The sequence below is a fragment of the Acinonyx jubatus genome, chromosome E2 (genome assembly GCF_027475565.1).
Source record: "Acinonyx jubatus isolate Ajub_Pintada_27869175 chromosome E2, VMU_Ajub_asm_v1.0, whole genome shotgun sequence".
NCBI classification, from domain to species: Eukaryota; Metazoa; Chordata; class Mammalia; order Carnivora; family Felidae; genus Acinonyx; species Acinonyx jubatus.
This window is the reverse complement of record NC_069396.1, coordinates 11,841,842-11,869,179: the sequence shown is the minus strand read 5'-3', so window position 1 is coordinate 11,869,179 and position 27,338 is coordinate 11,841,842. Positions and strand designations below refer to the sequence as shown.

The window sequence follows — 27,338 nt, the reverse complement described above, 5'->3', positions numbered from 1 at the left end:
AGACCAGCCACATCAACATCCCTTAGGAACTTGTGAGAGCTGTAGATTCTTGGGACCCACAGTGGACCTGCTGAATTGGAAACTCTGGAGGTGGTACCCAGCAATGTGTGTTTCAACAAGTTCTCCGGGTCATTTTGATGCAGGCTCAAGTTTAAGAACCACTGTCTTTTTCATTTTTATTTTTTTTATTTTTTTAGAGAGAGAGAACAGGGGAGATGGGCAGAGGGAGACAGAGAGAGAACCTTAAGCAGGCTCCACACTCAGCCCAGAGCCCGATGAGCGGTTCGATCCCATCACCCTGGAATCATGACCTGAGCTGCAATCAAGAGTTGGAAGCTTAACCTAAGACTGAGCAACCCAGGAGCCCTACGAAGAACCATTGTCTTAAATGGAGTTTAATCCTATTTTCCAGCTGTGCTGAGATGTATCAGGAAGACTTGTCCAAACTTCCTGAGTAAGAATCCTCTGCGACTCTATCTTATCTAGACTGAGTGAGTTAGAAACGCTGGGGTGGGAGGATCTGGAAAACTGAATACTTTAAACAAAGATCTCAAGTAATTCTCATCCCAGGAAGTTCTGAAAACACTAGTTTAGATCACGATTTGTCAACTTCCATACTACTGACATTTGGGCCAGACAATTCTTTGCTGTGGGGGCTCTCCTTTCCATTACATGTTTGGCAGCTCCTTGGTCTCCACCTACTACTAGCTACCAATAGCACCTCCCAGCCTGACCATCAAAAATGACTCCAGATGTTGCTAACTGTCCCCTGAGGAGCAAAGCCGTCCTGAGTTAAGAACCTTGGTTCACAACGAGCACAGTTTCCCCAGCACATTTTGTGGGATGTTATCCCATGAGATGGAACACCAAAGTGGGAGGTTGATTTCATGGTTAAACACGTTTGGCAAAAATGTTTAGTTTCCCCATCTTGGAGATCTTTGTGTATGTCCTCACAGTAAAGACTCTGCAGTGAATTATATAGCTGGCATTTTCCTGCAGTCGGTTAGAGATTTCTCACCTAACTCTATGCTTAAACAGAATCAAAGAAAACGAGAGGTTAGTAAAAAGCACGGCTTCCCTGTGAAAAAGGAGCTACTTTTTCAAACACTAACCTAATGTGTGTTGCTTTTTTAAAGCATGTAAATAATACATTTGTAGTCTTTATAACCTCAGAGTGGGAAAGGCAAAAGAGGTAGATGTGGGCGTGTTGCCAGAAAGGCTGGCTGGCAGGCTTCCAGAGGTCTCACAAGGTGACAGTGACTTTGGAGAATTGACTGGGGCCCACCTCCCACTCAGAAAGCTCCAGAGGCTGACTCATGCTAATCAAACTCACAAGTAAGGGCCGGAAGTAGCTAACCCAGGCACCAAATTATCAATTAGCAATGAGGAATAAATGCCAAGGGAGCCAGATAGTCAAATTCTCCAGGTAGTGTTCTTTCCTCCTGCAGACAAACCATGCATGGGTGGACATCACATTTTAAAAGATTACCCATGAGCCCAGGACAGTTAGAACAGTGGTTCTAGATTTTGATTTCACAGACCAGTAAAATTTCCAGTAGATTTTAAGATCAATAGATTACTTTGTATTCCATCAAGTAAGATCTTTAAAAATCCTAATTACTATGATTAAAAATAAAAGAAAAATCTTATAACCTTCACATGGAAAGGAATTAGCTTTTTTGAAAAACTCATTATAGTCCTGATTTTTCCCATCTGGCTATGGACCAGCCTGTGGACCACGGATTTATGTGGCCTGGATAGCCATGACCTGCAGATGCTTCTCTCTCCACAATAAGGCTACGCCTGCCGTTGGGATCAGCCAAGCCCTGGCTACTCAAAGTGTGGTCCACAGGCCAACACCACTGGCATTGTGGGGACTTGGTTAAAAATGCAGAATCTCAGACTTCATCCCAGACCTAATGAATTTCAATGCACATTTTATTAAGACCTGCGGGTGGTTCATATGCATATTGTTGTTTGAGAAGCACTGAGTTAGGAAACATCCTTTGGTTCTTTGGCTTCTGCTGCTAATAACTAAGCATGGATGAGCCCTGCCTACCTCACTCTGCATGTCGTTTTTCTGGCCTTTGACTCAACCAATTATTTTCTGATAGACTCATTCTTTCTTAAGCTATATCACATTTTTGATTTGAATTATGACCAAATCTTGGCAGCTATGCTCTTTAGAATGAGTGCCTGTATCTGATCAAAATGCATGTGTTAGTTTTAAAGTTTAATACTCAGAGAACAATAGTCTGCTCTTATTTCAAAGGATTTAGGGTAAGGAAATTTTACTGCCATCCCTGAATTGCTATCTACAAAGGGTAGAAATTATTTTCAAGACAAAAAAAAGAGTGGCCACCCCTAGGCTATGCCTGGTTTTCCTGCCGAATACAACCACAGCACCTGAACATCCCCTTATAACTCATCAAAATTTAACTTAACTAATCATGACTGTCTACATTCCCTAAAAGACTCTATGAGGCTAAGCCAGGGGCTAATCTTATTCCCTGCTATACATCTAGTATATCATAGTGTACTTGACAAGTAGCAGAAAATATCTGTTGCATGAATGAATGAGTGAATAGAATGAGTTTCAGCATAAATCTCTATAGAACTCAAGGCTTTGGGCTTCTAAGCCCTATTGTTGGGTTCAGACCTCGAGGAGGTTTAAGCTTCACAATCCTGTTGGGAGCTGAGAACTGGGAGCTGAGCCTTTCCTTGGTAGAGAAGTGATTAGGCACAATGGCCTGTTCAGAAAAAGGCACTGTCCATTGGCTGTAGCTACACTTAAGCCAGAAGAGCTTTTTTGGGAAATGCATCTATGGATAAGACAAACACAAGGAAAAAGACAACATAACATCAATCCAAAGGCTTGAATATACTTACAGGGTGTATGGCTGGAGAAAAACACAAACAAGATGCCTTGTCTGAGTTTCCACAGCCCTCTCTGAGTTCCAGGGACAAAAATGCTATTCTCCTTCAGGGCGGCCGCCAAGTGGAGCTGATGCAGAAGGTACCTAATGGGGTGCAAGATGTTATCAGAATGAACAACCGATCACTGAGATACAGGGAAAGACTGGCTGGGTGATTTTCTAAGAAAGAAAGAGCTACTGCAGCCCAATGGGACTGGCACTGGAATCTGGAATTACGAGAATGATCTAGACCAGTGATTCTCAAAGTGTGGCCCTTGTACCAGCAGGATCAGCATCATCTGGAATCTGTTAGAAATGCAATCTGGACCTGCTGAGTCGGAATCTCTAGGGGTGGGCCCAGTGATCTGGGTTTTCACAAACCTAGGTAATTCTGATGTACATCGGGCATGAGAACCACTGTGTAGACCAGTGCTATTCAAAGAGTAGTTCACAGACTGACATGGTCAGTATTACTGGAGAGCTTATTAGAAATGCACATTCTGGGACCCCCAAGGCAGGCTAAATCAGATTGTCTGGGGATGTGGCTTTACCTTTGGAAACTCCTCCTGGCTATGACCTCAGCATGGCTATCATTGAGGATGTCTCCTGTGGCAAAGACAGGACACTAGTGAAGACATATAAAACATGGAGAGGCCCTGTTTCCTAGAAGTAGAACACAGTGGTTTCCCCAGCAGCCAGGATGGCCACGTAGCTCCTGGAGGACTTTGTCAGAAAGTATTGCAACGATTAAAGGCAATACAGAGTTTCCTCAACTCAATGCTACTGTACGTTTTAGGTTAAAAAATTCTTTGTTGGGGCAGTCTGTCCTGTGGATATGTAAGATGTTTAGCAGCATTCCTGGCCTCTACCAGAGGCAGGTAGCACAATATCCCCCTCCCCCTAGTTGTAACAACCGAAAATATCTCCAACCATTGCCAAATGTCCCCTGGGGGGCAAAATCTCCCCATAGCCAAGAACTACTGATTTATAGGAAAATATCTGGAGGACAGGGGTCCAAGTCTTTTGTACTCTGGTATCACACTTCCTCTTATGGTGATATAACCTCAACAAATTCAATCCATAATGGTCCTGGAACTGGGAGGCAAGGCAGGGAAAATGAGGAAAGCAAACTTGAGAAGGAATCTGCTAACTGGAAGCAGAAGGTGAAGATGCCAGATCTCTAAGGGATTTCCATATTCTTGCTGGTGCCCAAATCTCCATTTGATTGCTTTTGGAGGCTTCAGATAAAATGTGGGGTGGCTAAGTCCGGGGGACTTCTGGTTTGAGCATGAACATATTGGCCAACTTTCAATCTACTCAGAAAGTATGTTCCTGGAGGCCTTTGCTTTCACAGTTTATTTCCATTCTTTAAATGAATTCTATGGGGTGCCTCGGTGGCTCAGCCAGTTAAGCAGCTGTCTCGTGATTTTGGCTTAGGTCATGACCTCACGGTTCGTGAGCCCTGCATCGGGCTCTGTGCGGACAGTGTGGAGCCTGCTTGGGATACTTTCTTTCTCTGCTCCTCCCCAACTCATGCGTACACTTTTTCTCTCTCTCAAAATAAGTAAACTTAAAAAAAAATGAGTTCTGTCCTTCCATCTGGAGTGACAGTCAGCGGCAACATTAAGGTTGGCCACCTCAGCCATACGGCCCCTTTGCTGAGAAGAGGAAAGGACAACATGGACAGTGGTTTCCAGACCCCACCTGGGCTTACCGCTCTTCCTCATTTTGGACTGGCCTATGCATTTCGTCCCCGTTCCCATTGAGACAACTTCCTTTGTCACTGAGAGGAAAAGAATGAATCATTAAGTGAGCTCTCATAATGTGAATGGTCCCCCTCCTCAGGTTTCACATCTGCAGACTCCTCCAGAGCATTCTTACAGGCTGACCCAACCGGGGGCTGTGGTTGTGGTTCTGGCATGGCCAACTCCCACCACCGGAAGGACTGCGGCACCTGGTGGAGAGCAGGGGAACATTCCCACCACTGCATCTGCCCCCAGCCAGGGCACGGCCAGGAACAATTCTACCATCTTTGACAGGGAGAGGGAGCATTTGGAGGTGGAAAGGTCTCACCTTGCACCGGTTTGTTAGCGCCGCCACAGGCCTGGTCAATGGCAGGCTGTATCTTCACCATGGCTGCTAGCAACGTCCACTCACGGTTGGGCTCGGGCTTCCCCTGCTTGGGCAGCCTGGTCTGGTAGTGCTCGTAACACAGCTGCGCAATCTCATCAGCGGTCCACATGGTCTGAGTTAGCGCTGAGCCTAATCAAGAACCACAACCATCAGAAGTACAGAAAGGAGAAACGAGCGAGGTGCTACAACGTGCCTGGGTGCTTCAGGAGGCTTTCGGGGTGGCCCGTCCACATTCATGCTGAGGTTTCTGTGCCTGGAACTCTATGGGTCACGTTCTGCTACTTCCCTGTCCCCTTTGCATTTTTTTTTAAGTTTCTTTATTGAGAGAGAGAGAGAGCGTGCGCACCAGGGTAGGAGGGGCAGACGGAGAAGGAGAGAGAGAACGCCAGGCAGGCTCCGCACTGCCAGTGCAGAGCCCGACAGGGTGCTTGAACACAGCAAGTGTGAGCTCATAACCTGAGCCAAAGTCAAGAGTCGAGCACTTAACCAACTGAGCCTCCCAGGCACCCCTCCCCTTTTCATTTTTAAGGAGAGATCAAAGAAGTCCCAAATCCCATCAGCCCCAGAAGACACCCTCTTTCTTAAAGCTGTTTTTTGTTGTTGTTGGATATCTGACATGAATCTATGAATCTGAACCTACTACTCAAAATAAAAGCACATGAGAGGGAAGTATTCGCCACTACTCCAACTTTCATTTGGAAAGTAAAATATTTCATTTGCATGTAAACTATTGCAGACCTTAGCCGGCTTTGGGCAGACTCTAATCATACAAGGTTTATCTTTCTGGGCAGATGCTCTTTTCCACCTTCTTTCTCAGACATTTTATTTTTCTTTTCTCTGCCTTCTCCCCACCTCCCAGCAGAATGACTCTACTTCCCTCTGGTAAGACTCCACTGATGCCATCAAGAAAACACTCTTAAATTTCTCCTGTAATGTTTTATGAGACAGAGGGGAGAAGTGACAAAGCGCAGAGCTTTCTCACCAGTCAAGTGTTCTCTCTGCAGGAGTCTGTGTTAGAGTGTGGACTTTCGAGTTACCCTATCTGGGTTCCAATCCTCGCTTTGCTACCAATTGTGTGATACTGGGTGGATGACTTATGCTCTGTTTATCTGTTAAAATAGGGATAACAGTAGTATTTGATCTATGGCTTATTCTGAGGATTAATATTTATAAAAACCAATTGCTGGGGCACCTGGGTGGCTCAGTTGGTTAAGCGTCAGACTTTGGCTCAGGTCATGATCTTGTGGTTTGTGAGTTCGAGCCCCACGTCGGGCTCTGTGCTGACGGCTCAGAGCCTGGAGCCTGCTTTGGATTCTGTGTCTCCCTCTCTCTCTGCCTCTCCCCGATTCATGCTCTGTCTGTCTCTCTCTCAATAATAAATAAATATTTTAAAAAATCTTAAAAAAGCAATTGCTACAATATTAAGCATAACTAATGTCAACTGTGATTAATATTCCAAAAAGGAACATTTCATGTTCCTAAATGATTTGTCCTAAGCTCCCTGGGGAGCAGAGGGGCTGTAATAGCAATATAAAGCTATGCATAAAAATCATTAAGCAGGTCAGATTTGAGAGACCACTTTGCTATAAAATATTCTTTTACTCTTGACTCCGCGCTCATTCAATGACCCCATTTAGACTCAAATGTATGAAAAGCTTCTTAGTAGAAAATGAGATCATATGGTGACGGATATAGTTAAGCATTAAAAAAAAAAAGGCTTATTTGAGTTCCAATGCATGCAACTTCTGAAAATTATGAGCCCCCTGCATTGGGTCAAATTAATTAAACAAGGAGGCTACTAGATTGATGCAGCTTTAAAGCTGTGGTGGCCTGTGTTAGCAAACCATGGTCTAAGCCTGCTCACGCTTCTAGGTTACAAAAGCAAAATGCTAAAGAAAACCAATCACAAACAGCCTCCTAAGCTTTAAAATATGGCCACTTTCCTTGCTTGCTGCATTTTATTACGTCTCTCTTCTGGTTCTGATCTGCAGAGTCCTCCTAACCATTTTTGGTTTGGTGCTAACTGGAACTGATTTTTGCCCCAAAAAACTCTTAAAAATTTTTAATATGCTTATTTATCTATTAAATGTGGAGGCCTGCTGCTGCAATAAAAAGCCATGGTAAATCAGACCACAGTAATTTAAAACAATCATCTGGCAGGGACTGACCTAAATTGTAACTTTTAAGTCAGAGATCCAGCATGTCACGTATGTCCCAAAGCAAAAGCATGGGAGATCCTAGAATCCTCCATTTCTAAGGGGCTTTTCCCCTCTCATTTCAGGGAGGTGGGAAGGTGGGGAGGGACGGGCATCACAAGGCATCAACCTGAAATTAAACCAGAGGCACATACCACCAACTATAATAGCCAGGGAAGACAGAACTTGCCAGAAGTAACATCAACTCCTTAAGATGAAGCAGCCCAGAACTGTAGCATCATCTCATTCGCGAGGTTGTATGGATGAGCGTGCACAGTAGTTGAAATTAATGTTTTGTTAAACTTGGTCCCCTAAAATTCAAATACATTCTCCTAGATCTTGAGTAACTTCATAGGAAACAATAGCTCAGTTAAACAGGCATTTCTTTGCCCACAAGATCGCACATTACAACAGGTGCAAGGAGCGTTAAGAATTCTCCTTTTCAAAGAAAAGTTAAAGCAAGTCGGCTGCCAGGGGAGAAAAGGTTTTCGCCTTAGGCCCCCCTCCTCAATACTCTCGGCCGCGGCCCCACCTCGGTCAGCTCTAGAATAGATTGGCACCCATTGTGCAAGTTACGGGAGAGGCTCTGGGCCTGAGAAGCAGAGCCCCGGCGCGCGCCTGCCTCCTCGGGTGCTGTGGACGCTGCCGTGAGGTCACACACCCCGCGCCCACCCGCAGCGGACACCGGCACTTCCGGGAAGCCAGCCGCCCTTTCCACGCGGGAGACACGATCCTCACAACCGGTTCGGACAAATATGGGCTGGGGAAGTTAGACCGAGGGCAGCTCACCCAGCAGGGTTGGGGCCTCCCACATTCGCGCGCCCTCTACCTCGCTACCTCTTCACCTCCCAGATGCTCCCCTCCCGCCTCCTAGCTGCGCGCCCTGGGAAAGAAGAACAGCGCGGCGTAGCGGACGTGATGTCACAAAGAGGCCGGTCCTTCAGGTTCCACCCCCAAAGGCGCGCAGTGCACGCTGGCCCTTGTAGTCCAACTGGGTTGGAGTTGGGGACTGTGGAAATGAGGTTACTAATCCAGCGTGTTGCGGCGCCCGGGTGGTTTAGTCGGTTAAGCGTCCGACTTCGGATCAGATCATGATCTCAGGGTTCGAGGGTTTGAGCCCCGCGTCGGGCTCTGAGCAGAGAGACCAGAGTCTGGAGCCTGCTTCGGATTCTGCGTCTCCCTCTCTCTCTGTTCCTCCCCTGCCCTCACTCTGTCTGTCTCTCTCTCAAAAATAAAGATTTAAGAAAACAGTAATAATCCAGAATGTTGGAGCGTCGGTACCGGTGAAATGGCCTGATGAAAGCTGACTTCCTGCTTCGACTAGTAGAATGGCGTCCTATCATGGACCACTAGTCTAAATTTCTGTCTAAAATAGCGCTGTACAACAGAAATATAATTTGAGCCAAATAATGTAAAATTTTCCAATAGCTACATTAAAAAAAGCCAAAAGAAATAGGTGAAATTAATTGTAAGCACATATTTTATTTAGTATGTCCAAAGTATTATCGTTTCAGTGTGTAATCAATATTTTATTTTATTTTATTTTTTATAAATTAGCCTTTTTTAAATTTATTTTTTATTTTTTAAAATTTGCATCCAAATTAGTATATAGTGAAGCAATGATTTCAGTAGATTCCTTAATGCCCCTTACCCATTTAGCCCATCCCCCCTCCCACAACCCCTCCAGCAACCCTGTTTGTTCTCCATATTTATGAGTCTCTTTTGTTTTGTTCCCCTCCCTGTTTTTATATTATTTTGTTTCCCTTCCCTTATGTTCATCTATTTTGTCTCTTGAAGTCCTCATGTGAGTGAAGTCATATGATTTTTGTCTTTCTCTAATTTCACTTAGCATAATACCCTCCAGTTCCATCCACGTGGTTACAAATGGCAAGATTTCATTCTTTTTGATTGCTGAGTAATACTCCATTGTATATATACCACATCTTTATCCATTCATCCACCGATGGACATTTGGGGTCTTTCCATACTTTGGCTATTGGTAGTGCTGTTATAAACATGGGGGTGCATGTGTCCTTTCGAAACAGCACACCTGTATCCCTTGGATAAATGCCTAGTAGTGCAATTGCTGGGTGCATGTAATCAATATTTTAAAAAGCTGAGGTATTTTACAGTGTTTTTTCATACTTAAGTTTAATAAATCTGGTATTTTATACTTACAATATATTTCAGTTTGAACCAGCCACATTTCAAATACTCAATAGCCACATGTAGCTAGTGGCTGCTGTATTGGGTAGTGCAGGTCTAAAATCTTCAGATTCCCAGGAATAGGTAGTATAACTTGTCTGGATAATTCAGGAACCTGTACCATCCAACAATTGTATACCTCATTTCCTAAAGATGAGAAAATTAACTTTTCTTCTTGTTACATCTCAGAAGTTACAAATTAGAGTGCAGCTTACTTGACCCTGTCCTTCTTTCTAGTTCAGAAGAAAAGGGCCACAAGACTCCTTCAAGGCTAAGGACTCTGCTCCTCTTCCCTGTCTCTCCAACATCTTTAATCTGCAACTCTCCCTCTTCTGTCTTTAAAGAAGCACTGATGGCGGTGGGGGGGGGGGGGATCATCAATCTCAGGGATCAGTACCACCATCAATCTAGTTGTATAAATTGAAAAGTGAGTCACCCTCCTTGTCATTTTCCTTCCCATAACCCCCACAATATAATCCACTGCAAAATCCTGTTGATTTTACTCCGTCTCTTGGATCCATTCACTTCTGTCCACTTCCATGGCAACAGCCCAGGATGTCTCCCTCTTGGATTGCTATGCTAACCTCTAGACTTTCACCTTTCCTTGCCCAACTCCAATTCTCTTTCACAGAGTAGCCAGACTGATGTTTTATTTATTTGATTTAAAATTTTTTAATGTTTTATTTATTTTTGAGAGACAGAGAGAGAGAGAGAGACAGAGAAAGAGGGAGACACAGACTCCAAAGCAGGCTACAGGCTCTGAGTTGTCAGCACAGAGCCTGAGACGGGGCTTGAAGTCATGAACTGCAAGATTATGACCTGAGCCGAAGTCAAAGCTTAACCCACTGAGCCACCCAGGTGCCCCAAACATATTTTAAAAACGCAAATGTGATGTTACAGTCTTGCTTTAATACTTTAGTGGCTTTTCAGCACTTAAAATACAAAATCCTATAGTAAGGCTGAGACTACATAAAATGCCATCATAAGGCTCATGACCCTGTATGGCCTGCCTCCTACTTCATCTGGTGGCATATTTTCACAGTCTTCTGTACTCTGGTGTCATTGGCCTTTTCTATGCTCTTTCCTATCTCAGGGCCCTTGCACTTGTTGCTACATCATGGAAAGCCCTCCTTCTTTGACTAGTTAATGCTCTATCTTCTTTCAGATCTCAGATTCTTATGTCCTCAGGGAAACCTTCCTTAACTAGGTGTGTTAGAGTTTCTCAATACCCCACAGACATCTCCTTCAAAGCATTTATCAGAGCTGCCATGAAGCTTGGGACCGTGCCTTTCTGTTCACCACAGTACAGCAGATAGCACATTGAGCCTTCAACCATTTAAGGAAGTAATGAAGACTTTAATAATTACAATCCTTCTGTTTCTTCTAGCTTTCATCCTATTTGTTATTCTTCCTGTTAAATCCCAGACAAGTTGCTACTGCTTCAGTTCATCTCTATCTCCAGTCTTCTTGAGGTCAGGTAGCTGGCTTCTGCCCCCAGCCTACTAAACAGTCCTTTAAAGGTCACTCGTGACCTCATTGTTCTTGTTGCTTTTTCTAATGGTAGTGTTGCCTGAAGTCCAGTACCCCATCTTGACCCTATACCCTCTCCTTTGGGGTGGGGGGGCGGGGAATGATTTTCATTTTAACACCATCTTGCTGGGGGATGTGCCATATGGAAGGGTTTCTTTTGAAATTACACCTGGCCATCTATCACTACGGCCAAGTGCTCCTAGAGCCTGTGTTTAAACACCAGCAAGGGTTGGAGGTGCTCAAAACTCTGAATTAATTCCTAGGGAGGTAATTCTCATGCTAAGATCATTGTACCAGCTACAGAAGTAAAACCTTGCTCTGTGAAAGTAGACTCTTAAACTGGGCTGCTTGCAGGCCTTGCTGAGATGCACAAGGCAAGTCCTTTGTGGTAGGACTCATTGGAAGGTTTCCCCCAGCTGCCTCGTGCATCGGGGTCAGGGACTCCATTATAACAGCACGGCCTCAGCCATGACCTTGTGTCATTCCTAACCTGGATGAAAGGAGCTGAAAGTAATGATAAAACTCCAGACTCACCATTCAGCATCGTACTTACTGTTCCCACCTGAGGCCAAACGATGTCCAAAACCTAACACTCTACCTTTCCTCTCAAACCGCACTTCCTGTTTGTCCCATTTCATAAAGGACAACTCTTCAGGCCCCAAACCTTGAAATCATCTTTGGACTCTTTTCTCCTGATCCACATCCCGTCACCAAATTCTATCGACTTGAGGAACAGGTAGAGTCGTCACTTGTAAGCATCTCTGTTACATTAAACCATTGGCACCGTCATCTCCCTTTCACTGTTGCCCTCCCTGTGCTAACTAGAACAGTATTTTGAAAGCCCTCTATGCAAAACCCTCCAATGGCATCCCACATCACTCATGATAAAACACACACTCGTCAGCATGGCTTACAGGGATCTTTCCGTACTCCTCCAGCCACACCAGACCCTTTGCCGGTCCTTGAAAATGCAGTCCTCTGGTCTGGATTGCCCTTCCCCTTAGACGTGTCTCCAGCTCTCTACTTAAATGTCACCTAGAAGAGTCTTCCCTGATCACATATTTAAAATAGCACTGTCCCCATCCACCTCTTTCTAGAATAGCACCTCTGTCCCCTTACCCCCCTTTCTTCTTAGTATTTACCAGAAATACATATTTTTATTTAGTTGCCCTCAACCCCTAAAAAAAGAATGAAATTTCCACCAAAGCAGGGACTTGCCTTTTGTTCACTGCTGTGTCCTTAATCCCTTAGAAAAATGCCTGGTACTGAGCAGATATTAACATAAACTTGAATGAATAAAGTGATATAATGCTAACCATGCACTAGGCCAGCTGTCTGAGTAAAAGCTGACATTCCATGGTAAATAGTCAGGAGACAAGAGTAGAGACAAATGGTTTATTTGGGAACAAGGAGTAAAAAGGAATTCTTAATTCCTCTTCTCTCGTCTGGCGGCCCAACTGAATGGTGATCGTCAAATGGACAGCAACACACAAAAATTCCCCTGCCGTCCTTGATCTTGTGCAGAAACGGAGAAGCCTGAGTTACACAACTTGCAATTATTATTTTCTAGACAGAAGTACCAGTTGTTGTACTTTCTGATGTATCCGTGGTGGCTCCACTCTCTTTCTTGTCTTCGGGCTTCATGGCAGGAAACAGAAGTACTTCCTACAGGAGAGAAAATCACTTTGAAGGAAGAGGCACGCTCTTTTTCACAGCCATCCACCCATTCCTTTTGCTTCTGGTTACTGTTGCCACCCAAATCCAGAGATCTGTGCTGGTATTTCAACTTAGAAGATAAAAAAGAATGAGTGAACACAGAGTTCTCTTAAAATAGGATTTCCCTATCTGCAAAAATGAGATAACGATAGTTTCTCTACCTCGTAGGGCTGACTTAAGTGAAATGACATAATGGCTGCAGAGGGCCTGGTGTGTTCCTTGGATCCTCAAGAAATGCAAACAATGAGTATTCCTTCTGCCTCAGGTAGAAAAAAACCCAAATCTCATAATGTCAGATCCTCTGGTCGTCATCCTGGAGTCATGTACAACTGCTCTGCCTGAAGCCCTTCCTCTGCTCTCCAGGCCCACCACACCCTGCCCCTGAAAGCAGAGCTCCTGCAGGGCAGTGGGTGTGGCAGGAAGACCACTACGTACCTTGATGTTATTGGAGTCTGTGAGAAACATGGTGACGCGGTCGATGCCCATGCCCCAGCCAGCTGTGGGGGGCAGCCCGTATTCCAGGGCAGTGCAGAAGTTCTCATCTATGAACATGGCCTCATCGTCGCCAGCGGCCTTGGCCTAGAAGAGAACCAAACAATGACACTGTCTCAGGCCACGCTGTCTCTCAATGTCTGAGCAAGCACGTTAACACGTTTAGAGGGATGACCATTCCAGGAATGCTCTGGAAACCAAGCACTTGTTGGGAACTGGTTTCCCAGTAACTTCAGGATGGACCCATTTCTTTCAAAGACCCGGTCAAGTCTGGCGATCCCCACTTCAGAACACAAGTGCATTTCTCTGTGAAATGAAAACACCTCTACTGTCCCGGACAACTTGGTGAGTCCAAGGAGACTGATTTTCAGAGACTAAGGATTCCTAAGAGTCTTTCCCTCATTTCCTGAAACCAACCATCACAGGCAGCCTGTGAGGGCTTGATCTTCGTTAATCTATCTGCCTCTTATCCCCAACCCACCTTAATAAATGTACCATCTAAGAAAAATTATGTTCTTTTTACGCAAACGTATTTTCAAGGCAAGTATCACACTCCTCACACAGACACTATCATGTCTAAGCTCCTATGTGGAAATTCTAAGGCCCAAACTAGTCAAGTTCTCCATCTTGAAATATGACCTCCTCCAGTGAAGCCTGTGGCTTTATCCTTCATTTCTGTTGAAGTCATTAAGAGATGCAGACAGTAACACAGACCAGAGTTAAGGCTGATATTTTCTAGTGAGTGGGCACATGATGAAGTAAATGCCTTTGACTCGCACTCTCCTTCCTTACCTTGGCCTGTTCTTCAAAGAGCTGCCGCTGCCGCACAGGGTCATTCAGCTCGGTGTAGGCATTGCAGATTTCCTTTTTCATGACAAATAGCTCAAAGCGCTCAGTGAGACCCTCCTTAGAGCGGTGCCTGGAGACAGGAGACCAAAGGAGAGGCTGAACATACAGGTTCTCTAATAACATCTGGTACAAACACAAGAGTTCCTGGATTTTAGTTGACTCAAACTGTTAAGGATGAGACCCGAAGCCTGTATGCACTCTAGCACCAAACCATTTGGTGCAACGGTGAGGAGGGTTAGACACAAGGAAGCTTTAGTCATCCTTACACACACGTGGGTGGTAAATGGTTACATTGAACCATACCTCCTGAATTCATGGCCTTCTGTGCCTTGTCACACTGACTCTGGGCTGCCCATATGACTTGCTGTGGCCAATGGGACATCAGCAGAGGCTTGATACGTGTTTGCACACTGGGGTTTATTCTTTTGGAACCCTTCCTCCTGGACCCCGGCCACTATGTAAGGAAGCTCAGGCTATGCTGCCCCAGACAGAGGCTAGCTACCTTTAGAGGCCCTGGAGGAACAAGAACCCAGTGGAGGAGAAAGAAGGTGCCCGAGTTCCCAGTTACAGCCGCTTGGGTTACCCTACCACTTTGTAGAGCAGAAAGACTACCCAGTGAGCCCACAAAATCTTGAGAACTGTTGTTTTATGCCACTATAACTCTGAGATTGTTATGTAGCAACAGGTAACTGGGAAACCACGTTGTATCTTACCATTTAGCCAAAGGGCTCATTATCTGCGGGTGATCACAGATGAACGTAGGATTGATGCATGTTGTTTCCAGGAACTCCCCGACAAGCTTAAGGAGAAAGCAAAGCAGAGCTACAGATCCCTTCTGATGGCATTTTGATTGTTCCAGTCCTGGCAGAAGGACTCTGCTCCTACCCACTACCGGATGCTACAAGGGTTTATCATAAGTCTCTCCATGGCTGGTAAGGTTTGACTGAGATTATGTAACTACTCGGTATAGAGCTTAGAACAGCAGTTCAAAACTGGTTAATTCTCTTATTTCTCTCATTAGGGTTTTCCTGTGAGGCTGTGTAAGTTAGTTCTCCACAGTGGAGTTCACCTTCCCAGGGAGCAGGGGGCTGGTTACCACTGGATGAGGGCATGTACTCAAAGAGCACGGTCTGTCACCTTATCAAGGAGTCTGGCAGTGGTCCGAGGTGGAGGGCACTCAACAGCTCTTGCCACGCAGATATCATCAAGGATTTTACGAGTTTCTGTAATACAAATGTACAAGTCAGGACAGAAGAATCACATTACCCCAGTAAAAAAAATGTATGAAAAGAACAGTGTGGGAAAATTCTAGCCCTGATCTCATCTAATTCAAAGCTGAAGAGAAAGGAGGGCCATTCAGTGGAGGAGTGCATCACTTTACCTTCGGTCTCAAAGAGCCTGGTTTCTGGCAGCTTCACCCCCAAGGCCTTCTCAAGTTCTTCAACCATGCTGATTCTCCGGAAGGGTGGGGTGAAGTCAATCTCATGGGCTTGGCCCTCCGGGCCATCTGGATGGTAGGTGATCTTGTAACTGCCTGTAATATGCTTCACCATCCCTGGGAAAGAAATCTACCATTTGAAAAGGACCAACAGGAAGTCCTCCTACAAGCAGCACACCAGCCCTTCAGACACATGTGAAAGACAAAAGGGAATAGGAGAGGTCACCTGAAATCATCTTCTCCGTGATTTCCATGAGATCGTGATAGTCTGCATAGGCCATGTAGAACTCGCAGGTGGTGAACTCAGGATTGTGAGTCAAATCAATTCCTTCATTCCGGAACTGACGTCCAATTTCATAAACCCGGTCGATGCCACCAACCACCAGGATCTAACAACACATGGCCAAGGTCATGGCAGCTAATCTCAATGACTCTGGAAAGTTTCCGTCTACAAAACTAATTTGGTTTTCATAGCTGAGGCATGTTTTCAGGTCTCTACCCAAATGTCGAACACCCTACTCTCTTTAGACCCTCGTAGTGGATAGTCATCATTCGTTTTGGCTGCCCAGGACCTCTGAATACTCTTCCTTTGTCAGGACAACACCCCATCTTGTGAATGTGAGCCTCCCCAAGAAAGAGGCCTCTCTTGGGGTTAGGATGCAGGCATGTGACTCAAGCTCCCCACCAGTCAGACATGCCCATCCAACTTCTAAATGCTACTGAAAGAAGATGTAGGTATTGCAGAATTCCTCCTGGAGAAGGGGGCCAGAGATATCTAGCTTTTAGAGGTAGTAACTGCAGAGGTCCTAATGGATAGCGCTGCGGTTCTGAGCTGCGTTAGCTGTCCCAAGTAGAAAAATCTGGGCTCTCCACGGGAAGAGCCCAGATGGACCTGAGAATCATTCCTAGTCCTGTGGTCTCCAAGCCTGATTCTCTGATCCTCCTGGGACTGTGAGCTTCCTTATGTATTTGAATACATTTTTCTTGTGCCTAAACTAGTTACACCAGGTTCTGTTGTCTGCAACTAAGAACCTTGAATGACAGTCTCTGGTATTTACTCTGGTGACTTATAAGTCTTTATTTCCAATTTTTGGACAGATATCAAGCTTTCTAGAAAAGGCTAAACTCAGACCTAGTCTAAGGAAGACAATAAACCTAAAATATTATGAGAACCAAGGCAGGTTAGGAGGAGCTATACACCTAAGAAAGACAATCCCTTTGCCCTCTGACCTGCAATGCTCTACTGATCCTGTAGAGAATTTCCAGAAGTGTTAACGCTCACAGGCATGCCAAATTAGAATACTCTCCTGGCTGTTCTACTCTTTTTGTTCCTTTTATTTCTAACTACATCTATCTAGCCAATGGATTTCCGGCCTCTGTTTCTCCCAGGAACAGGACATCTTCTTACTTATTACCTTATGGTAGAGTTCTGGAGCAATTCTCATGTATAAATTCATGTCCAGCTCATTGTGGTACGTGATGAAAGGCTTGGCCACAGCTCCCCCTGGGATGATGTTCATCATGGGAGTTTCAATCTAAAAGACAGGGAGATACACTGAGTCCTCAGACAGAGGTCCGCAAACCAGAGGCCTTGGGGGTAGCTCATGCTGTGCATCGATATAGTTTAGCCGGTTATATCCCTAAGTGAAATTTAAGTTTAACAGTAATGTGCAAGTGCTTGACAAAAGAAGTAGAGATGTCCTGATTTTCTAGAAGTGTCTCAATTTCCATTAATACCAAACACCATTAACACAGTACCATAAACTTCCACAAATTATAAATTATATTTTAATAAACACTGTAAGTTGAACTGTTTATGTTCTTTGAATTAGTTATAGACATGCAAAAAGGTCCAATGTCTATGGGGGGGGTAGGAAACAGCAGGTCCGTCAGAATACATGTAGTGTGACCTCATTTATGTTTAAAACAAAAATTAAAACGCTTCCAAAATGTTTACACACGTACCTCACGTAGTACGTGCTCAGTATGTAGTTATATATGCATAGCAACTGGTGTGGAACGTTATGTATCAGACTCAAGTTTGGGGAAGAAAGTGAGTTGGGTGATACAAAAGGGGACTTTCAGTTTTGCTTCTGTTTCTTTGAATTTGTTTTACAAGTGTACTTACCTTTCTTCATATACTTAAAAGGTTTTTTTTTCTTAATGCTACAAAAAAGCAAAATGAGTTGGTAACTCAATGAACATGACATCATTAGTAGGTAGACAGCCCTACACTTTGTCCATTATCTTAGAATTCAAATCCTGCCTTCCTCATCGGGGCACTAAAAAAACACGGTGGGACAAAGACACTGGCCATCAAAGGGACTTTTCGCTAAGCATGAATAGTATGGATACAGGACATGGAAAAGGGAAGAGAAGGAATAGTAAGAGGCAGGCATAGCAAGGCAGCTAGCTCATCGTGACAGGTAAGAACTCTCTCACCTCCAGGAATCCTAGCTCATCCAAGAAACTCCTTATATATGTGATGATCTTAGAGCGGATGATAAACTTCTGCCTCACGAAGTCATTCAGGATCAAGTCCAAGTATCTCTGACGATATCGTGTTTCCTAAAGCAAAAGCAACAGACAGAAATCATTGCCAAGTCTAATTCAATGCTATGACAGACCACAGCGAGGAGGCCACAGAGCTTACCTTGTCTTTGAGGCCAAAGTGGAGGTGAGGTAACATATGCAAACACGGCGACAGCAGTGTGATCTCATAGGGAATGATGCTCAGCTCACCCTTCTTGGTCTTCCCAGGATTCCCCTGAACTCCAATTATGTCTCCCCGGCGCAGTTTGTTGTTGATATGGATAAATTCTTCTTCTGATTTGTAATTCCTGAGTGAAAGAAAACCATACTACAGTGTATGATATTCCGAATTAAAACCAACCACTGGTTTAGTTTTTAAAACTGCCCTTTGGAATCCTCACTAAACTGCTGGTGCTCAGTTTGGGCGAGCCCGGGAAGAATCTAGACTCTTCTGTCAACTGCTAGAGTGTTATCTTTTAACTGTAACTGCCGCACAACCTGAGGGCAGTTGTTATTCTCTAGGTGACCAAATGGCCTTTTTATTCTCTTTTCAGCCTTACCCAACCATAACCCGCTTTTAACTTTAAATGCCAATGAGAAAGGAAGATCACGTGGTCCCCAACCATGTTGCCCTGGGTCAATCCAGAAAGGCCCGCAACGCGGTATTTCTACATACCTGGAATTGGCCATGACTTGCAACTTGACCCCCTCTCCTCGAAGGTCATAGAAGATGAGCTTTCCCCCAGAAGCTCTTTTGGCATGTATCCTACCTAGAAAAAGTACAACAAAAACACTGATAGAACGAGAAGCCATTTTGTGGCATCAGTGCCCAAAAAGTTCCCTCTGCAATGTTTATATCTAGGTAGAATGTCCTATCAACATAGACCAGAACAATTCGATTTTAGCCCAAGACTTAAGCCCAGTCTTTTCCTTCATGACAAAAATCTTACTTAAACCAGTTAAAGAAGTGCAGCAAGGCCTGGCTTTAAAGTTGTTTACTGGACTCCCGGAAAACGGCAGCGCTGGTGGCAGCATAGTTTTCGGCTCTACCTCAATCCTCCCATTAAAATAAAAAGCACAACTACACAGGCAAGGCCAAAAAGCTATGGACAACATTTACAACAAAATTATGTGGGAGGATACTCCCAAGAATCCCCAAACACAAGCAGTGGGGCAAACCACCAAAGATCCCCATATGGGAGAAAGCTGTAGGGGAGCCTTTGTGGGGTGTCTGCCGAGTCTGAGAACTGGAAATCTCCAAATCGGCCATAGGTAGTCACTGGAAAACGTGGCAGCTAACTGGAGGACAGCAGCTGAACCCAGGAGGGGATGTGCCCACTGCCACGTGGGTGAGTAGAGGGAGTTGGGGCTGCATAAGGTCTAAAGGGGCTGAAGCCCTTCAGCATAGCCCCAGGAATATTCTTAATTTACTAACCAGGGCTCCCTTCTAGGACAAGGCCCCATAAAACTGGAAAAGACCAGGAAACCACAAAGGGGTCCGACAAAAGTGAGGAAGGGGAAGAGAGCCTTGGTATCTCAGAAAGCAAGCTGCTGTAACTCTGAACACTTCACAAAAACAACAGAAAAGGTAGCTCAGTGAAGCTGGAAAAGCTATTTGAATCAAGCTTCCTTTAACATTGAGGAAAACTAGAGGCCTGGGTGGCTCAGTCAGTTAAGCGCCTGACTTTGCTCAGGTCATGATCTCACAGTCTGTGGGTTCAAGCCCCGCATCAGGCTCTGTGCTGACAGGTCAGAGCCTGGAGCCTGCTTCGGATTCTGTGTCTCCCTCTCTCTGCTCCTCCCCCACTCACACTCTCTCTCTCTCTCTCAAAAATAAACATTAAAAAAGAAAACATTGAGGAAAACTAATTTCACATAAAAATAAGCAACATAAAAGTACTGAGATCAAATACCAGTTATTAAATAAAAAAGCACTCAGGAAGGACGTGCTCAGAAAAAACAAAAATTCCATCTCACAGTAAGTTGAATGACATTAAGAAAATGCCATGAAACAAAAATACCCACATTAGAATCATCGAAACTAAGAAATGAGGTGACACATGAAAAAATCAGAAATAAAGTAAAAAACCATTTCAGGAATGAAGACTGAACTAAAAGAAAATAAGAGTGAATACAGAAATGCTTTAAGAGAAACCCAGAGGGAAGAAAGACAAAATTTAAACATCAAAGTGTAAAGAAAAAGGTACAAAAGGTTTGAGAAAAAAGTGACATATTGAAAATCCACCATATGAATAAAAGGAGTCTCAAAAGAAAACCAAAGAAATAATATATTCAAGGGGTGCCTGGGTGACTCAGTCGGTTGAGTGTCCACATCTTGATTTCGGCTCAGGTCATGATCCCAGTGTCCTGGGAACAAGCCCCGCCTTGGTCTCTGTGCTGAGTGTGGAGCCTGCTTGAGATAGTCTTTCTCTCTCCCTCCCCCTCCCTCCCTCCCTCTGCTCCTTTCTCCTGCTCCTGTGCTTCCTCTCCCTCCCAAATTAAAAAAATATATACATCGAAGAAAAATTTCCTAAAAGACTTGAAAACACATTTTTTTTTTAAATTTTTTTTTCAACGTTTATTTATTTTTGGGACAGAGAGAGACAGAGCATGAACGGGGGAGGGGCAGAGAGAGAGGGAGACACAGAATCGGAAACAGGCTCCAGGCTCTGAGCCATCAGCCCAGAGCCTGACGCGGGGCTCGAACTCCCGAACCGCGAGATCATGACCTGGCTGAAGTCGGACGCTTAACCGACTGCGCCACCCAGGCGCCCCGAAAACACATTTTTAAAGGGCACTCTGTACCTGAGAATGTAGACTCAGAGCAACTAACATCATGACATATTTTAGTAGAATTACTGAACTTTAAGCTTTGGGCATTTAGGTACTGGCAGAGGTTCTCTCTGGGTAGTGGGATTATGGGTAATTCACTTCCTCTCTGCTTCCTAGAACGTCCCAAATTTTCTACAATTAGTAGTTTTATTATTTTTGGGGGGCAAATAAAGACAGATTTTTTAAAGTAACCTCTAAGCCCAATGTGGGGCTTGAACCCATGATCCTGAGATCAAGAGTTTCATGCTGTATGGACTGAGCCAACCAGGTGCCCCAGGTTTTTTTTTTTTTTTTAAATTAAGGAAAAGATCCTGTGCAAGATGCTAGAACTCCAAAATAACAATGTTCTAAAAATACAGTCCCGGTGCAAAACTTCTTAGGCCACAGGTGGGAATTTTTAGGAACATGGGGTTGTGGCTCCCACTGGTAAGGGGATGTCCCCATAAAGGATGATGAAGTAGCAGCGGCATCAGGTCAGGAGTTCCCCTCAGAGAATGCCCCCTCCTCTGCTGCATCACCTCGTCTGGAACACAATCTCGTGTCTAGGGGCTGCTCTACTTCTTTCTGTGAATGGATATACTTGCACTGTCCCTCGTGAAGTAGGAGCCTGCGACACAGGCTACTTGAAAGCAAGACCAACCCAGAACTTTCTTTGTGCTGCTGCAGCGGCCTGTCTGCTGTGAGAGCTCAGCATACTGCCAGGGAATCCTCCTACCTGCCACCTTTAAGGTGATGTCAGTTAGGTGGTCCCCAGGCTGCAGGTGACTGTATTCTTGGATAAAATGAGTCAGCGAGATGTCTACGTGGAACTTGTGTGGATACGGGTCTTCCCCACTGATCTTCAGTTGGTGGACTGCTTGGCTGCGGATCTTGAAGTATTGCTATTAACAAAAAAAAAAAAAAAAAAAAAAAAAAAGGAAAAAAAAAGAGCCTCTGAGAAATGGAACCTGACCGATCAGACCAGTGGCCCACCTAGCAGAGTACCGTATTTTGCCCCAGAGTGGCTCCAATACAGTGAGGTCTCCTTAACTGAGCCCTCCACACCTTTGAAATCCCAAGATGGGAGTGAGATTTGCACTTAAAATATGCACAGTGGCTAAATCCATAGGTGGAAACGAAGGCCAGAATTCCAAAATGCAAGATTCAATGAAAAGGAAAATGGGAATTCTGCCTAAAATACTAAGTTTAATTTGTACAGGTGGCCTTGGTTGCCACTTTTGCGGATGCATCTGCACAGTGAGTTACTTACCTTTTTTCCTACCTTCCTACCCCTGGCTACATGTCAGACTTTTCCCCAAGACAAGACTCTGGGGCCTGGAGGATGTAAAAAAGGAACACCTTTTCTGATGCAACCACTCAACTCTGCTGTTGTAGTGTGAAAATAACCTTAGACATATAAAAAAAAATGGGCATGGTTGTGCTCCAATACAATTTTCAGAACCAGGGAGGACAGATGAGATTAAAAGCAAGGAAAGGTGGATCCGGTCTATGGACTAAAATTTGCGAATCTCTGGCCCAGAGTAAACCCTAGTCAATCTTGACGGAGATACCTTTTCTGGATTTGTTATGAGGCGCAGCTAGTTTCAGGGAAGAATAATCAGTCACTTGGAAGTAATGATTCTCCCAACCACCTACTGGGAGTTGATTAGAGAAATGCTCATTGCCTGTGCCTTTAACCAGACGTAGTGGCAGCTCCCTCCCACCGCCCCTTCCCCCAACCCATCTGCAGCAACCCAGGGTTCACAGCTTGTTTCCAGTTCCTATTTCTCTTCTTAGTCACTGGTCCCAAGGAATTTGCCTTAAGCTTCATCAGAAGCTTCCTCCTGCCCAGGCAGAGTGGTGGTCCAGGGACTCACATTTGGGTCCAGACTCTCCTCCTCGGCACCCACACCATTGTCAGTGGTGTGGTTGGTGGCGGCAGTAGTGGCCTGGCTTAGTTGTTTTTCACTGAGCTCCTTCTGCTTGGCTTCCTTCTCTGCAATTTTCTTCTCAGCTTTCAGGCGTCTCTTTAGCTCACTGTTGGCAAGATGCAAATGTTCAATGTGACAGATACCTGAAGAGTCCTCTACTATGTTCTGCCCCATAACCACGGATCAAAAATATGAACAGCCTGGTGGGAAATGCTCTTGCCTGGTGCTACACCTCCACTTCTAGTCTCTTAGTCAACTCTATACGTGAATGAAACAAAGGAAAAAGTAAGCTTAGAATAAAGATGTGAAAGATCTTCCTCACCCTCTGCTTTCCAACATGAGATCCCAAACTAAAATCAGGATACCCCAGGACAAAGGAAAACCGAAGAGGCAACATGGTCTGGCTCTGTCTGCCACCCTTCCCTACACCTCTCCAAGGAGTGGGCTAGTCTGGGGTAGGTTAGGGTAACGGAGAGGTGGCTCTTCTCAGTTCAAGGAGACGCACCATTGACAATCCCTCCCTCAGCATTGGTCAGTGTATCAACAGTGACTCTCAGTGTTGATCTCCCCATCTACTGTAGCCGGACCTAAGAAAACAAATGGGGCAGAGCAGTGTACAAACCAGCATAGAGTAGGGGGTAATATAACATCCTTGGAGTCAGACTGCCTGGGACCTGATCCTGACATACCTGCCTAGCAATTACATGACCTTGGGCACATGACCTCCCATTTGTAAAATGTAAATAACAGAAGACACTCCCCTCCCCAAATGTGAAGACTGTAATAATGTATGCAAAGATAGGACCTGCCCTTAGCACTTAGTTAACATGCAAATGAGAGCCATTCTAGGTATCCTTTACGGTCTTAAACCCTTTATTCTCTGCACCCAGAAAAGAAATCTTAGATTTGGATACACTGCTGGTCCAATCTCTCACTATCTACACTCTGATCTGAAATCTTGCTATCTGAACCCAGAAACCAAACAGGTTTGTGTAGAGGATATCCTCAGTATTCAAACAGAATTGGTCATTCTTTCAAACCACCAATGTTAGCTAAATATTATATAATAACCATAGCAAATTATACCAAGTCATGCTTGTATATTATCTGGCTTTATGGCACACTCTTAATTTTCAGTATGAATTTAGAGTGACTCAATCGAAAAAATAAATTGGTGATGTGAAATACTAATTTTTAAGAAAAGGACTCTGAGGGCTTCAAAGTAGGCGTGTCTGGATGTAATCTGTCTTGTAACAGTTTTAAATACAATCATTCCAGAACTGTGTGCTAGGCTTACTGTGCTGTAATTCAGTCAGTAGGCATCAGAGCCTATTTGGTTCTTCCTGGCATTAACATAAAAAACCTGTTTTCCATTCAACTAGGAATGGAAATTAATCCTAAGGAAAATCAAATTAATCCTAAGGGAAATTCAAAAAGATCCTAGAAATAGAACAAAGACTAGAAACCAAATTAATCTCGGGAGCAAACCAAGTTCAGAAAGACAGGAAAGGGAACGTTTGTTCTCGGCACTGTTGTAGAATAAGATCCACAAGTCATCTCAAGAATTTAGAGTGAGAATCTGAATTACTAAAGAGAAAAGGAGAAACCACTATTGGTTTTGGCAGTAGAGCTCTTTGTTTCCTTAGCAACAAGTGCAAAGAGTCAGAGGCTTAACAAATAAGGACCCAAGTAAGGAAGGATTTTTGCTCCCAGAGCAACAACGAAGGTAAGGGCACCAACCTTCTTTTATCAGAAAGTGGCTTGTCCTTGTGAAGCGCTGTGAAAGGAGCAAGTTGATACAGTCGCAGCTCCCTCTGCCCCCACTGTGCCCGGGAGGTTTGGCGCAGGGACCCCCTAACAAGCCTTACAGCAGCTTGCGTCAACATGGCAGAACACCCCGGAACTAATGATTACCACCACCTAACAGGAAACAGAGATGTGGTGTCAGATGGGACAAAACAGTACATATATACCCAACCAGCAGTCCTACTCTTTTGGGTAGGGGAGGTTGCACGACCTTTTAGTGTTCCACTGAAGACCCTCTTAACTGAGGACAACCCTGTAACTCACTGTGCTGCAACCGTAACTGACAACATTCTGTCCTTGCTATGGTAAAAAGGTGCATATCTGGGTTAAAACTCAGGAGTAAGGCAACCCATAGTTTAAAGGTAGAAATGATCACAAAAACCTAGAAAATAGGAGACAGGACCTGAGGCGGTGTTTCCGAAGCCCCTGACATGTGGCTTCTCTCTCGGAGATTAAAAAACCCTGGTGACAAAGATGGCAATGGGAAGCACGTGAAATGTCACTATCAATTGCAAACTCTAGATGAAGCTAAAAGCAAGCCACACAAAAGCACCTCTGAGTCAAAGATAAGACTTAATTGAGCTCTAGGAACAAGGAGGAAAGGAGAATTTCAGGAAGGATCCTGGACTACAGAAATCTGACCTTTCATTTGGGAAGGAGTCACCTGGCAGGCAGCCCATCTCTTTTTAAACTTGAAGAAGATAACTGGCATAAAATGGTACTCATGAAGAGGCAGAGCAAGGAAGTCCCAAGAATAATTAAGATACAGAAGGAAATGTTAATCGTTAAAAAAAATTCTTTCAGCCCATGGTCACTAGAGTTATATACGTTAACAGCAGATTTTCTTAGACAATGTGGGGAGGTAAGGTGCAGGCAGTGTAAAGAGCATGGGCTGTGGAGTTCTGGACTGGGTTTTAGATCTCTGCTCCAGAGCCTCGATCAGTGACAGACCACACTTTAGGAGTGCACACTTCAACGTATTCAGTCGCCCAGAGCCTCAGTTTATTAATTTGAAAAACAGACATTAATATTTTCTTTGCAAGGTTATTATTGAGATTAGACAGAAAGTTTGTATGGTTCTAGCATTATGTCTGACATATAGAAGCTGCTTTAAAAAGTAGTAGGGTGGGGGCACCTGGGTGGCTCAGTCTGTTGAGCAAGCTGGGGGTGGGGGTGGGGGGGAGAACCAGCGACAAAGAGAGCCAGAGAATCCCAAGCAGGCTCCATGCTGTGCTGTCAGTACAGAGCCGAACTCAGGAAATGTGAAATCATGACCTGAGCCGAAATCAAGAGTTGGACACTTAACCAACGGAGCCACCCAGGTGCCCACCTCTTATGGTTTCCTTAAGAGATGGCTTTTCCCTAACTTACTTAATTCTAAGAATAAAGCACACAACATACATAACATACAAAACGTGTGTTAATCCACTCTTAAGGTTATTGATAAGGCTAGCAGCCAACAGTTGGCTGTTAAATTTTGGGGGAGTCAAAGTTACACTCAAACTTTCCACTGTATGGTGGGTCAGTGCCCCAACCTCTGAGTTGCTCAAGGGTCAACTATATTTATGTAACAGATCAAAGTCGAATCAATTTTCCCAAAGGCAGAAGTCTGAGACCAGGTTCCAAACATTTATAAAGATGTGTATCCTACCTTCAGAAGGGTGCCATCAAACCATTAAATTTAATGTTTCCTGTCTCATTTTTCTTGAATATTTGAAGCATAAATCCAGAGACACAAAAAGAAAATTAATTTTTACTGGTTAAGGGCCTATTCCATCAGGATTCAGAAAAGAACGGAGCCCAAATGCGGTAAGGCAGCCATTATTTGTAATGAATTAACTTTTCTCCTGCCTCTGGAATAGTCTAGTTATGCCCCTCCTTGGGAGTACTGAAAAAAATAAATCATTGCTGGTGTTCTGTGCTTCAACTGAAGAACCCTGTTTGAGAGGGTATACATCCAGGAATATAAAACATAGCTAGTTAAAGGGCGGCTAGTCTTGATACATTCATATTTATCTTCACACACCAAGGATTTGAGAGTGGGTAACTAAGATCTATACAGCAGGGCTTGAAAGTGCCACCTAGTAGACTGGTGGACTCATATTCTATTACTGGACATCGGTCATTCACTCAATACTCACAGATCCTTTAAATAATCCACATATTTAGGTGCACAATACAGTTTTAGAAATGATCCATTTAATACTTAAGATTCAGAAAAGCCGAGGTGAGGCCAAGGAAAATTTCAAGGTCTTCCCGAAAAGCTCAGGTATTTAACTTCCTTCCAATGGTAGCGAGGCGTGGCTCGGCAATAAAAGAAAGCATTTTTTTTTTTCCCAGAAGGAGGTAAAGGAAGGAGTAAATTTCGTTTTTCTGTAGTCAATTCTCATTTTTCTGTATACCCTAACTCCAGGAATGCGACGACAGGACTCCGCCAGAGCCGGGCCCCGGAGCAACCTGGGGAATGTAGTTTCGCGGTTTAGCGGCTACGTCCGGCGTGTCCAGACCCACGAGAACCGGCAGGAAGGCCATAGGCACAGCCGCCTCGGCCGGAGCCTCGAGGCGCATCCTAGCCCGGACTGTCCGGGCGCAAAGACCATAAGACTCACGGCGACACTTACTTTTTGCTCAGTTTTGGCTCGCTGCCGTCCACTTTCACCTCAGCCCCCTGCACCGCAGCCATCTTTCCCGAGGGCCCGACCTAAAAGGGACGAGGGTCGCACAGCAATTTCCAGGTCACGGCCGGAATCTCCGCCTCTTCCTGGAGGAGGGGGCGGGCGCTCTT

General features: G+C 44.6%; 2 protein-coding genes across 13 annotated transcripts in view; both read right to left on the bottom strand.

Moving 5' to 3' along the window:
- ADAT1 (adenosine deaminase tRNA specific 1) overlaps window positions 1–8,148 on the bottom strand; it is a 37,555-nt gene extending 29,407 nt beyond the window's left edge. For 7 of the 11 annotated variants that reach the window (XM_027076242.2, XM_027076244.2, XM_053211062.1 and 4 more), the window contains exons 1-5: window positions 8,033–8,148; window positions 4,989–5,177; window positions 4,630–4,698; window positions 3,467–3,521; window positions 2,890–3,020 (exon numbers count right to left, since the gene is read on the bottom strand). In XM_027076242.2, coding sequence (XP_026932043.1) covers window positions 2,890–3,020; window positions 3,467–3,521; window positions 4,630–4,698; window positions 4,989–5,177; window positions 8,033–8,057 — 469 coding nt within the window. In that variant the 5' untranslated portion in view covers window positions 8,058–8,148. Of the gene's footprint in view, window positions 1–2,889; window positions 3,021–3,466; window positions 3,522–4,619; window positions 4,699–4,988; window positions 5,178–7,398; window positions 7,555–8,032 lie in introns of those variants that run through there. The other 4 variants (XM_027076240.2, XM_027076245.2, XM_053211065.1 and 1 more) reach the window with 4 other exon arrangements.
- A 4,211-nt stretch (window positions 8,149–12,359) lies between these two features.
- Window positions 12,360–27,333, bottom strand: KARS1 (lysyl-tRNA synthetase 1). 2 transcript variants are annotated; one of them, XM_015081625.3, is made up of 15 exons: window positions 27,175–27,313; window positions 24,488–24,667; window positions 22,694–22,853; window positions 21,553–21,718; window positions 18,682–18,775; window positions 18,127–18,313; window positions 17,916–18,041; window positions 16,889–17,008; window positions 15,700–15,862; window positions 15,417–15,590; window positions 15,173–15,258; window positions 14,749–14,834; window positions 13,979–14,105; window positions 13,130–13,273; window positions 12,360–12,643 (listed from the first exon to the last, which is right to left on the bottom strand). In XM_015081625.3, exons 2-15 carry the CDS (start codon window positions 24,631–24,633, stop codon window positions 12,545–12,547), a joined length of 1,878 nt encoding a protein of 625 aa, XP_014937111.1. In that variant the 5' UTR covers window positions 24,634–24,667; window positions 27,175–27,313; the 3' UTR covers window positions 12,360–12,544. The 2 variants fall into 2 exon arrangements, with proteins under 2 accessions (XP_014937111.1, XP_014937112.1); XM_015081626.2 differs by lacking the exon at window positions 24,488–24,667 and having other exon boundaries at window positions 27,175–27,333.
- Window positions 27,334–27,338: the final 5 nt, after the last annotated feature.